At 42.7% G+C, this 12578-nt stretch overlaps 1 protein-coding gene across 1 annotated transcript in view; it reads right to left on the reverse strand.

The window, feature by feature from the left end:
- kif26aa (kinesin family member 26Aa) overlaps nucleotides 1-12578 on the reverse strand; it is a 91148-nt gene that overhangs the window by 23668 nt on the left and 54902 nt on the right. The window contains exon 5 of the mRNA XM_053613936.1: nucleotides 1115-1307. Within this exon, the coding sequence (XP_053469911.1) occupies nucleotides 1115-1307 (193 nt within the window). The remainder of the gene's footprint in view (nucleotides 1-1114; nucleotides 1308-12578) is intronic.

Consider the following 12578-nt stretch of genomic DNA (forward strand, 5'->3'; position numbering starts at 1 on the left):
TGCAAAAACGTCTATAAAAGCTTTATATTTTTCCAAAATATGTGCTGATGTACATTAATGTGATTTCATTATTTAAAAAACACTTAAAAACATTGAGAAACTGTAAATAATTATAATAATTATAATAATTATAATTGTATTTCAATGCCAAGATATAAGATATATTAAAGCCATTTGAAATAAAAGCAATAATAACAATAAAAACAATACTACTCCTACTACTAATAATAATAATAATAGAAGGAATTTCTCATTCCTGCTAAAAGCTCTTAAACCTTTTATTTATTTATCATTATTTCTCCTATTTAATATTTATATTTTTAATCATATATTCAAAATACTCCTATTTTTTTCTTATAAATACAAACTTTTTGCATATTAAGTTGTCTTTATTTCTTTCTTTATTTAGCATTAATTCTCTTCATTCTAATTAGTTCTTCATTGTAAACTTGCTTTTCTTTTGGAAGCTGAAGATTTTTAATTCACCTAATCCGGCTTTGATTTGGGAAATGCTGCGTGATTTCTTTTCTTTTTATTTAATGTTGATGAGTTCATTTAAAAGGCACATATTTCATTTGAAAATGGTCTTTTTAAAATTTGAAACCAGCTCTTTAGAGATCAAATATAATCCAGAATAATACATAAAAAAAATATATATATATATATATATATATATATATATATACATATAAAAATATATAAAATGATCAAATCTAATTCAGAGTACAAAGCTTGCTCTTTTTGTCCACCTGCCCCCTGATGACCTCTGACCTGTCCAGTTTTTCCCACTCCCACTGGCTGCTGAACCCTCACATTCCGGAATGCGATCTGGTATTCCCAAATAGCTACTTGGAATTCCATCACCCTGGGAATTTGTACAACTGCTCTTTCCCGAGCCGTCACACACACAGACCTCTTTGATGGTGACTTGACAACTGTCCAAGATGACATTCTTACAGAGCAATCTTCAACTCCACAGATTTTTTTTTTTCTCAATTCATAACAAGACAAAGTCACGCATTGTTATGGTTCAAAGCAAATGTTGATGTTAGCAGCATTACATCATCATCACTATGTCCTAAACATCACGGCGGCCTCAGATACGCGGCTGTACCTTGCCCATCCCAGGGCTGTCTTTGACCTTTGACCCCACCCTGAGCAGGCATGGTGGGACAGGTGGGGGTGAGAGCTGCAGGGCGGCACTGAAGCCGTCTGTGTAGAAGAACGGTTCATCGGGGTCAGGTGGGGATGGCGGCGGAGGAGGCTGAGGCTTCTTCCGTTTGGAGAGGTTCAGCTTCTGAGCAGCCCTGAGGAAAAGAAAAACATGGAGTAGATGGAGGTCAGGAAGAGGTCAACACTGTGCAGCAGAAATGAGGAGTAAATAAGGAACTGTAAGGATTAGTGTTTACTACTGAATAGTCTGCTTTTAGCGCTTTTACATGTAATGCTAATTGCTTTTAGTCTAGACTTGTGTGTTTTCTACAGGAACTCTACACACACTCATCTTATATGTAATTAAACTACTACCCCTCCTCCCCCCCACACACACACTGATAAACTGTTTGTGTCTGTGTCTGTCTGTCTGTCTGTCTGTCTGCCTCTTTGTTCTTCTATCCATTTATCTAACTGTCTATGTCTCCATCTATCAATGTGTCTGTCTACGTCTATCCGTCTGTCCATCCATCCTTTCCGTCTGCCTCTCTGAATGTGTCTGTCTGTCTATCTGTCCTTGTGTCTGTCTCCCTACCTGTCTGTCTTTCAGGCTGTATGCTTTTTTGTCTGCCTGTCTGTCTGCCTGTTTGTTCTTCTGTCTGTCTAACTCGCTGTGTGTCTCTGTCTGTCTATCCGTCCATCCATCCACTTGTCTGTCTCTCTGTCTTTCCGTCTCTATGTAGTTGGAGATTTGTCAGTGATTTGTCTGTTACTTACGTCTATGACACACATACAACGACGTGACGGCGTCACAGACGTTCGCTTGCTATAACAAACACACAGCGACTCGTGTACAGCGACACGTCTTCAGTAACCGCTTTGATCTCCGAGCTTTTATTATTATTCTTCTTTTATTATTATTATTCTTTTCGTACTTGCTATATTGATCCGCTGCTGGGTTGCGACTGTATCGTGGGCTACACCCGGCCTGTTAAATATCAGCGTGTGGATTCTGATTGGTCAGAAGGAGCTGATTCATTTTCTATAGCAGCGGCTCAGACAGTAGTGTCACAGGGACGTGTACGGTGGACGCTCCACTATAAAAACGTGTGAAATCATTGATACGGTTTTGATATGGAGTTTTCTCTAATTTATGGAAGATTTATGGAAGGAGTCTCCTGAAAGCTGTAACTGTGTACGTCATAAACACTTCAGGATGTGCGTCAGGATGGAGACGTCGGCCAACGCTGAGTAACAAGCAGAGCCTGAGCTGATTAAAAAGCGTTGTTCTCATCCTCCTTCTCCTCTTTCTCTCGTTCTTGTCCTCTCTCACGGTCCCTCGCTCGTCCTCATTTTTCACTCCACCGTCTGTAGTGCAGCATCTTCAGGAGCGCAGAATTTCTGTGTAATTACAGCCTCCGTGAAGGACACGGAGCGAGACAGCCAGGGGATTCAAGTGTGTGTGTGTGTGTGTGTGTGTGAGTAGGTGTGTGTGTGATAATGACCCCAAGAAGAGATTCTACAAGGTTTTAAATGTAAAAAAAACAACACACACACACACACACTGTTGGAATGGTGTTATTATACATTGGCATTAAAAATGTAGAAACAGAGAGCGTGGAGGGTAAACACGTCCCGGCAGTCATGTGCCAGTTCGTGTTCTCCGTGGCAGGAATATTGAATTTCCATCAGAGGCACGGAGCGCGGCAGGCTGAGGAAGTGGGAGGCCAATCAGACGAGAACAAGGGTAGAGAAAAAAAGATGAGGAGGAGGAGGAGGAAGGGGGGGGGCTTTTTTTTTGGCATGTAGACCCACGTCTGGGGACAAAGCCCCTGTCTCACCTCTCATGCATGCACATGCTTTCTCTGAGTCTGAAAAACAGCCTCTCTACATGAGCATTTTATGAAGAATTGAGATATCTTTCAGGAGCATATCAAGTTCACATCACATGTTCCGGCTAAGCTCTGACACGCTAGACTGAACTTTGACAAGATGCAGCCACCTGTTAAATCTCTTTTTCCCTCCAAGACCTCACACTGGAGATCTCCTGAACTGGAGACGCAACTTCGGCAAAGGATACAAATAATAATAGTAAAAAAAACACAAAGCTTGATTAATAAACGTTTAGAGATGCTACATTAATACGGAACAATTTCGGGAACGTGGAGCATCACTGAGCAACGTCCGAGAGACGAAGTGGATTCATGACTTGAGGTTAAATTCAACAGACTGTTAAAAAAAAAGCATATTTAGTCGACTCACTGCATGTCCTAGCTCTGTCACTGCGGCGCTAGATAACACCGGAGCGCAATTTAAACTCATACTTTCATTTACAGTAAGATTTAAACTTAAATCTGCACTATGCAATGCTACTTTGAAAATTATTTTGCAAAGTAGCTCAATTTAAGGGGAAAAGCACAGAATCTGGCAACCACGACACCTATCTCTAAGCATTTCACCATCTTTTCCATTTTTGCTAATGTTTCCATCCACGCCAGGAGGATCAGATCCAGATCTGGCAACCGAATTCAAACGTTACGTGAATGTTTACACGAGGAAAGGTCCTCCTATTACACAGCTGCTAAAGTCAATTATCTAGACACTTTCATTCAGATTATTAAACTCACCTGTGTCTGTGTGTGTGTGTGTGTGTGTGTGTGTGTGTATTTCATGCCTCCATGCCACTTTTATCACATTAATCACTGCAAACTTGGTTTCATTTAAGAAAATGGCTCCCGCACTCATTATTCAGCAGCGTGTAAAACAGCACCTGATCCAGCATGTCCTATTACTTAGCACTGAATTGTTTTTTTATTTATATCGTGCATCTGACAGCGCAATTTAATAAAGCCACAAACAAACTCAGTAGGAATCAAGAAACCGTGACGTGGCCGCAGGCTGCAGACGATGCCACTGCTGTCATGTAAAGAAACTGTGCTGGAGGTTTAAAGGACAAGCTGACCCAGCAATCACTGGCTACACTTAAATATGTTTTCTTCAGATAAATAAGACGGGTTAACTCCAGAAAACAAATACCTTATCCAAACACAAGAGTTTTATCATACTAAGTGAGACTCATAGATACTTTATTACAGACTGAGAAACAAACCCCTTCTTAATAGTGAAGATCTAAAGAAAGACCTAAAGAAAGATCTAAAGAAAGATCTAAAGAAATATCTGAAGATCTAAAGAAAGATCTGAAGAACGGTCTAAAGAAAGATCTAAAGAAGATCTGAAGATCTAAAGAAAGATCTGAAGAAAGATCTAAAGAAAGATCTAAAGAAAGATCTAAAGAAAGATCTGAAGAAAGATCTAAAGAAAGCTCTAAAGAAGATCTGAAGATCTAAAGAAAGATCTGAAGAACGGTCTAAAGAAAGATCTAAAGAAAGATGTAAAGAAAGATCTGAAGAAGATCTGAACATCAATAGAAAGACCGAAAGAAAGATCTAAAGAAAGATCTAAAGAAATATCTGAAGATCTAAAGAAGCGTTTCTATGTGCACTCTAAGAAAATCAGATTGGAAACAGACTACACTTTCACAAAGTGGTGAGAACATGTTTTTAATGGTCCCAGTGTAATCTACACCCACATCCTGAACCTCAACTGAACTACACTGTAATCATGTCCCATGTTTGTCTTCAACATGCCTGCGTGGTGTTATTGATAGTTTGTTCTCCACACTTCCTGTAAAGGCTGCAGATTGTAGCAGTGGCACAGGTTTAAAACTTGCGTCGTTCGGGTTCGGAGTTTAGCTACGCCCATCATCCCAACATCATCTCTCTGACCCGGTTCAGGTTCTGCATTGCGAATAGCAAGAGATGCTTGTGAAATGCTTATGGCTACATCTATGAAGCTCTGAGGTTTGGAGATGGACGTGCTTGCAGGTCTGGACGCCCTTATCTAGGGTGACTTAGAGACTACAAAGCACTTCTGCATCAGAAACACATCCTCATGCTAGTTCAGAAGCACTGTTGGAGAGTAGAGTATAAAAATAAAGCTCAAAACAAGGATTTAAAAAAAAAAAAAACTAATAGATAAACAAAGTGCTAACACAAGTGCTTGGTGAGGAGGTACAGTAGGTCTCGAGTCAGGGCTTAAGCACCAAGTGTTGTGCTATTGGAGCGCCAAGACTGACCCTGTGGATGTATTTAGTAATGTATTAATAACACACAGATGATGGAAAGCCCAAGAAAAAGAAAAAAAACCTTCAAAACAGCACCATGACTTCTGTATGTTAACTCCATTCATTATCTGTTACCATGGAAACAAACTATTCATTCTGGACGAATTTTTTTTACGCAAAACTGCACGTTTTTTTTTTTTGGTCATGAAATGCGACAAAAGCTACCAAAGCAGAACAAACACACAAACAAGCAGCGATTTACTCTTCTGTCAGGTTAGCACTATCTAGCTAGCTAGCTAAGATAACTGGAGAGGAGCTAACAAGCTACTTTACTCGTGTAGCTTCATGAAGCTCACTTTACTCAGACGGAAAGACGAGAAAGAAACCCCACAACTATTAAATTTTAATCTCAGACATGAAGCATTTGGTTCTTTTGCTTGGTTCTTAAAACTGTTCTTACACACAACATAGAATTCTGTTAAGTCAGCATTACAGCTCGGTGTGCCGTGCTGTTATGGGAAAATAATCAACAATGAAGCAACGTTACTGCTATATTCTTATAACCACACTACGGTCAGAGCTGCTGTTATAGAAAATTAATCAACACCTTCTGACCAAACAGGAGCTGTAGCAGGTGGAGGTTAGCTGGAACAGGTGTAGAGGGTGGAGGTTAGAGGGAACAGGTGTAGCGGGTGGAGGTTTGAGGGAACAGGTGTAGCGGGTGGAGGATAGATGGAACAGGTGTAGCGGGTGGAGGTTAGATGGAACAGGTGTAGCGGGTGGAGGATAGATGGAACAGGTGTAGCGGGTGGAGGTTAGAGGGAACAGGTGTAGAGGGTGGAGGTTAGAGGGAACAGGTGTAGCGGGTGGAGGTTAGATGGAACATTTGTAGAGGGTGGAGGATAGATGGAACAGGTGTAGCGGGTGGAGGATAGATGGAACAGGTGTAGCGGGTGGAGGTTAGATGGAACAGGTGTAGCGGTTGGAGGATAGATGGAACAGCTGTAGCGGGTGGAGGTTATATGGAACAGGTGTAGCGGGTGGAGGTTAGAGGGAACAGGTGTAGAGGGTGGAGGTTAGAGGGAACAGGTGTAGCGGGTGGAGGTTATATGGAACAGGTGTAGTGGGTGGAGGTTAGCTGGAACAGGTGTAGAGGGTGGAGGTTAGGTGGAACAGGTGTACCAGGTGGAGGTTAGAGGGAACAGGTGTAGCGGGTGGAGGTTAGAGGGAACAGGTGTAGCGGGTGGAGGATAGATAGAAGAGGTGTAGAGGGTGGAGGATAGATGGAACAGGTGTAGAGGGTGGAGGTTAGAGGGAACAGGTGTAGAGGGTGGAGGTTAGAGGGAACGGGTGTAGCGGGTGGAGGTTAGATGGAACGGGTGTAGCGGGTGGAGGTTATATGGAACGGGTGTAGCGGGTGGAGGTTAGAGGGAACGGGTGTAGCGGGTGGAGGTTAGATGGAACGGGTGTAGCGGGTGGAGGTTAGATGGAACAGGTAGCGGGTGGAGGTTAGATGGAACAGGTAGCGGGTGGAGGTTAGATGGAACAGGTGTAGAGGGTGGAGGATAGATGGAACAGGTGTAGTGGGTGGAGGTTATATGGAACAGGTGTAGTGGGTGGAGGTTATATGGAACAGGTGTAGCGGGTGGAGGTTATATGGAACAGGTGTAGCGGGTGGAGGTTAGATGGAACAGGTGTAGCGGGTGGAGGTTAGATGGAACAGGTGTAGAGGGTGGAGGTTAGATGGAACAGGTGTAGCGGGTGGAGGTTATATGGAACAGGTGTAGCGGGTGGAGGTTATATGGAACAGGTGTAGCGGGTGGAGGTTAGATGGAACAGGTGTAGCGGGTGGAGGTTAGAGGGAACAGGTGTAGCGGGTGGAGGATAGAGGGAACAGGTGTAGCGGGTGGAGGTTATATGGAACAGGTGTAGCGGGTGGAGGTTATATGGAACAGGTGTACTGGGTGGAGGTTAGAGGTAACAGGTGGAGCAGGTGGAGGTTAGAGGGAACAGGTGTAGAGGGTGGAGGATAGAGGGAATAGGTGTAGCGGGTGGAGGTTAGAGGGAACAGGTGTAGTGGGTGGAGGTTAGAGGGAACAGGATGAGGATGAGGACGAGGATGAGGATGAGGATGAGGATGAAGGTTGCCTGACGGGACAGAGATCTGTGAACGAGTGTACTTACAGTTCTCTCCAGTCCATTGTCTCTTCTCAGAGTTCATAACAGCAAACAGACGACTGAGGTTTATTTTTCCCGACGCTTATCTGTTCACGTTTACACTTTCGGTCCATGCTTTCCTGCAGGTCGGAGGAAGTGGATGAGCGGCGAGTGACGGAGGCACCGGGGTTCCCGAGGATGGGGATTTCATTCGAGATTCGGAATTTGAAGCAATTAAGAAGCTCGGATATACGTAGGGAAAGGACGACGAAGCAGGAATGATGGTAAGATGTCAGAAAAGCTGGCGAAAGTGAGCCGGGAAAAGTTTCCTGGCACGGAAAGCAAATCCCACAGACTCGGCTCATAGAGATGCACCATTCCTGGAAAACTCCAAGGTAAAGATTTCTTCTTTATCGCTGTGCACTTCTGGAAATCACTTCCTCTCACGGAAAACCAAATTATCCATCCACGATCTACGCCAAAGTCCGAAAAGAATTCCGAAGATTTACTTTCTGTTCCTTCTTCTATTCGTGTCGGTTCCTCTTTTGCGCTTGTTCCCAACTGGGGCGCGTCTTCCTCTCGTCACTCAACTCCACACCTTAACCTTGTTCTGCACTGCACTCTCTCCTGCTCTCTGTGCTTCCCTCTCTTCCTTAGAGCAAAGGATGACGAGAGTCCGGGATCAGGCAAGAGGGGCGGAATACCGTCGGGAATTCATCGGGAGATTGAATCGGACGCGATTCTTGCTCCCCCTGTTGCTGGGAAACCCTGGCAGAAGTCCAATGGTCCCTCCTTTCCTCTCTTCTCTCCTCTCCACGTCTCTCTCTCAATCTGTGTGCCGCTCTCACCTCGCTCTCTCTCTCTCTCTCTCTCTCTCTCTCTCTCTCCTCCCAGCCCAGCCCCCTTTCTCACACTTCCTCAGCCGCAGCGGCGATGCATGAATGCTGCGCCAAGCGGCTCTCGATAGATGCCTCTGACACGCAAAAAAACCCACCCACCCACACACACACACACACACACACACACACACACACACACACGTCCCTCTCGATCACACACACACACTTCAGCCACACATCGTACGACATGAATACTGCATGAGCACCGACAAGCCCCCTCCACTCATTCTGCTGGACTTCAAACAGATTAGGATAGTGTTTGTGTGTGTGTGTGTGTGTGTGTGTTTGTGTGTGTGTGTGTGTATGTAAATCTACTTCCTATCACGTACTTACCCATACATAAAATGAAAGTGTGTCATGAAAAGACAAAGAAAAAAAGAGATGAACCCACAAATGAAGGTGCTGAAATGGATGAGAAGGTAAATGAAGGTGCTGATGGACACACACACACACACACACGCAGACAAAGCAAAGAAGGGAGTGTGTAGAAATAACAGGGATAGGTGAGTTACGACACGGTCATTAAGGCAAAGTCAGTAATAAATCCCGTAATGAAATCTATCATGTTTAATAGAGTCGGTTCAGATGAAGTGGGTTTAGTGGAGAAAAAAACGACAGTGATTTTAAAATCTCTCAAATTTTCTAAAGTTTCCCAACACAGCACCCAATTCTGGATTCTGATTGGTCGAACTGTGGGTATTAGTTTTCTATAACAGCAGCTCTAGTATAACAGTAGCATTAACGCGCTCGTTATCGTTGCTATAGCGACAGCTCATTCGCAGGGACGTGTACGGCGGACGCTCCGCATAAACAGATTTACTAAAGACATCGTTGACGTGGTGAACTTTTCTTCTTCTAATAAGCAAGGAGATGCTTATTTAACATTTACGGAAGGAGTCTCCAGTGTCAGAGGTACAGCTGTAACGCTAAGTTTTCCGACGTCTTCGGGACAGACGGGTTTACGCTGTGAGGTTTCTCGCTAACGTGATAAGCGGAAAGAGAGAATAAAGAGAAGCTGGCGAGGGAACAAGTGTTTATAACTGCCAGAACGGAAGCGGGAACAGGAACTGACTCGTTTCATGGACGTTCCATATCATGAAATGTAACTATAAATGGATAAAAAGTATGCCATCGTTTGTTAGTGAATCAAAAAAACTGCGATCCTTGGCATTATTATTATTATTATTATTATTATTATTATTATTATTATTATTATATACAAATACAGCAAGCAAATTCTCCAAAATATCAATGAACAAAACCAATCTAGTATTTACAAAGTCATACTTCATCTTAAATAATAGGCATGATGACATGATTGTATTGATTTAAATAATAATAATAAAAAAAACAGGCTTCAGTATTCAGTATTCAAGCTTCAGTATTCAGTTTTCAGTATTCAGTATGCAGTATGCAGTATGCAGTATTCAGTATTCAGTATTCAGGCTTCAGTATTCAGTATTCAGGCTTCAGTATTCAGTTTTCAGTATTCAGTATGCAGTATGCAGTATTCAGTATTCAGTATTCAGGCTTCAGTATTCAGTATTCAGTATTCAGTATTCAGGCTTCAGTATTCAGTATGCAGTATTCAGTATTCAGTATTCAGGCTTCAGTATTCAGTATTCAGGCTTCAGTATTCAGGCTTCAGTATTCAGTTTTCAGTATTCAGGCTTCAGTATTCAGTATTCAGTATTCAGGCTTCAGTATTCAGTATGCAGTATTCAGTATTCAGTATTCAGTATGCAGTATTCAGTATTCAGGCTTCAGTATTCAGGCTTCAGTATTCAGGCTTCAGTATGCAGTATTCAGGCTTCAGTATTCAGGCCGTCTCAGGTTTAAAAGTTGAACGAATAAGACAGTGTCATCTCATGCAGACGGATGAGTCACGCCTTTAGAAACACACTGCTGCCTCAATTTGTATTTTTTTCGGCTTGGTAATAAAGCGATTGGTCAACCTGACAGAGCTTGAATCTGTGGCCCATGTCTGTGTCGTCATCTCACAGAGAATACAGATGGAGAGAAAAGACACTCACACTAACATAAATTGACTGTACTCCACAGTCAGTGTTCGTGATCTCATCCTGATTCAGCATCTACTTAAAACACAAAGCCATGACTCACTGTTCACTCGCTCGCTCGCGCGATCGCTCAAAACGTTAATGAATACAGCATCTAAAACCCTGGTGTTTAGAAGGAAGCGTTTATTATTTATTTCCCCCAACAATAAGCACATCTGTACTGTTACTGTTGTTACTCTACTGGTGTTTATAAGGCTACATTACACCTACATGACCTCAGACATACATAATATACGTAATGCATTTAAAAAAGGATTTAGTTGTCATAAAGGCTTCTCTCAGTTTTGATTTCAGCTTGACATACCGCCTGTGTCATGTATCATAAGGTTGTGTCTTGAGGCATTAAAACATTGTTCCATAGTGACAGTTCTGACCATGATGATGATCATAACTCAGCATTAATAATTATGTACTGTATATTTTCTCTCAACTTTACGTAAAATAAAAAAATATGTATGTATGAACACTTAATAGAATGTTATGACAGTGTTATGACCATGTTATGTACATCTTATGTAAATGTATTGATGTGTGTGAGGGTTTTGTTCGGAATATGTGACTCAAATTTTTGCCAGATGTCATCATTTCTAACGTCAGCCATGAAAGTGTCATAACACTCCCTTATGTCATTAAAAATGTCACATATGTCACTTTACTACAGTGTTATGTCAACTTAACTTATTGCTTATTGTCTGTGATCATGAACTGCTTATGAAGGTGTACTATTATAGCCTGATAAATAGCCTCAGACATGTTTAAGAGCTGATGCCAGTTGGAATAAACCTTAATAAACATTTATGTAGGTTTATGAATATTGTATGAATGTGTAGCATTATGAATATGAGCATTAAGTAAAGTGTTATCACATTGTTGGATGTAAAATTCAGGTTTCTTTCCCATATGCAGTGTTTAATCCGTCTGAACGCAGCCCTTGTGTGTTCTCGCCCTCAGTGAAGTTCTCGAGCACACAGCGATCGCACTCCGTCTCAGCGGACTCGAGTGAGAAAGTGATTTGACTCGGAATCGACTCGGGTGCAGGATGTGAATCAAACCGGAACGATGGCATGTGTTTTGGGTTGCGAGTTGCTAAGCTGAGCCAAAGCACAGAGCCGTAGCACTGCAGAAGTGCCATGTGTTCTGGAAATCCGGACAAACAAACAAACGAGAGCACAAACACACAGCAAGAGAATCAAAAGAATCGATTCGCTTTGAATCAGACTAAATTCGGATGTACAGTAGTACAGTTTGTCTTTTCGATCTCCAGTGGGTGTATCGTTGGGGGTTTTACATGGAATTCTTCCTTAGATAACGACTTGGAAGATCCAAAGATGACAAAGAGAGCAGATGGTGATTAAGGAGCACAAAGGAGGCCCAAACAAAAGGCCTTTTCGCCGTTTGTTACAGTAAATGGCCGAGTATCGTTCTGCTGTCATGGTGTGGACATTAAGCTACCGTAGTCTTTAGCCCAATGACTTATCGACTGATCTCTGAGCAGACACCTCATTTTTTTCTCTCTCACCATCGCTCGTTATTGATTTAGATCAGACCAACATTCAACAAGACAAATGCTTATACATAATATCAAAGCAAACCGCCTAGCATAAACTAACCCAGGTCAGGCTGAACAGAGCAAACATCTCGTCTTACTCGATCGTTTACCCTCTCGTCTAAACCGCCGCCTTAATTCAGCCGGAAGACCTTAACTGGATGGACGGGTTATAAAAAAGCTGTCCGGTAACAGCTCGGACGTCAAGCGTTGCAAAAAGGAGGCTTAAACAGAAACCAAAATCCAATCCAACCGTGAATGAGAGAGTGATGCTGTCCAAGAGCAATAATATCAATCACGCCAAGAGACAGGAGCATAGACAGACGGATAAATCCATCCTTTTTTTTTGATGTAGGGTTTCATTTATTGTCTTTCTCGCTTGGGTTATCAACCAGCCAACACCTGTAATATCATGAGTAGCTATGGGGGGGGGTATTAGTGGTGGCTTAGCAGTTAAGGCTCTGGGTTACTGATCAGAAGGTCAGCGGTTCAAGCCCTGGCACTGCCAAGCTGGGCCCCTGAGCAAGGCCCTTAACCTTCTCTTCTCCAGGGGCGCTGCAACATGGCTGACCCTGCGCTCTGACCTCAACTTCCTGTCTCGGGTATTCAAAGAAAAGGATTTC

Source organism: Ictalurus furcatus, chromosome 25 (assembly GCF_023375685.1).
Source record: "Ictalurus furcatus strain D&B chromosome 25, Billie_1.0, whole genome shotgun sequence".
In the NCBI taxonomy this organism is placed as follows: Eukaryota; Metazoa; Chordata; class Actinopteri; order Siluriformes; family Ictaluridae; genus Ictalurus; species Ictalurus furcatus.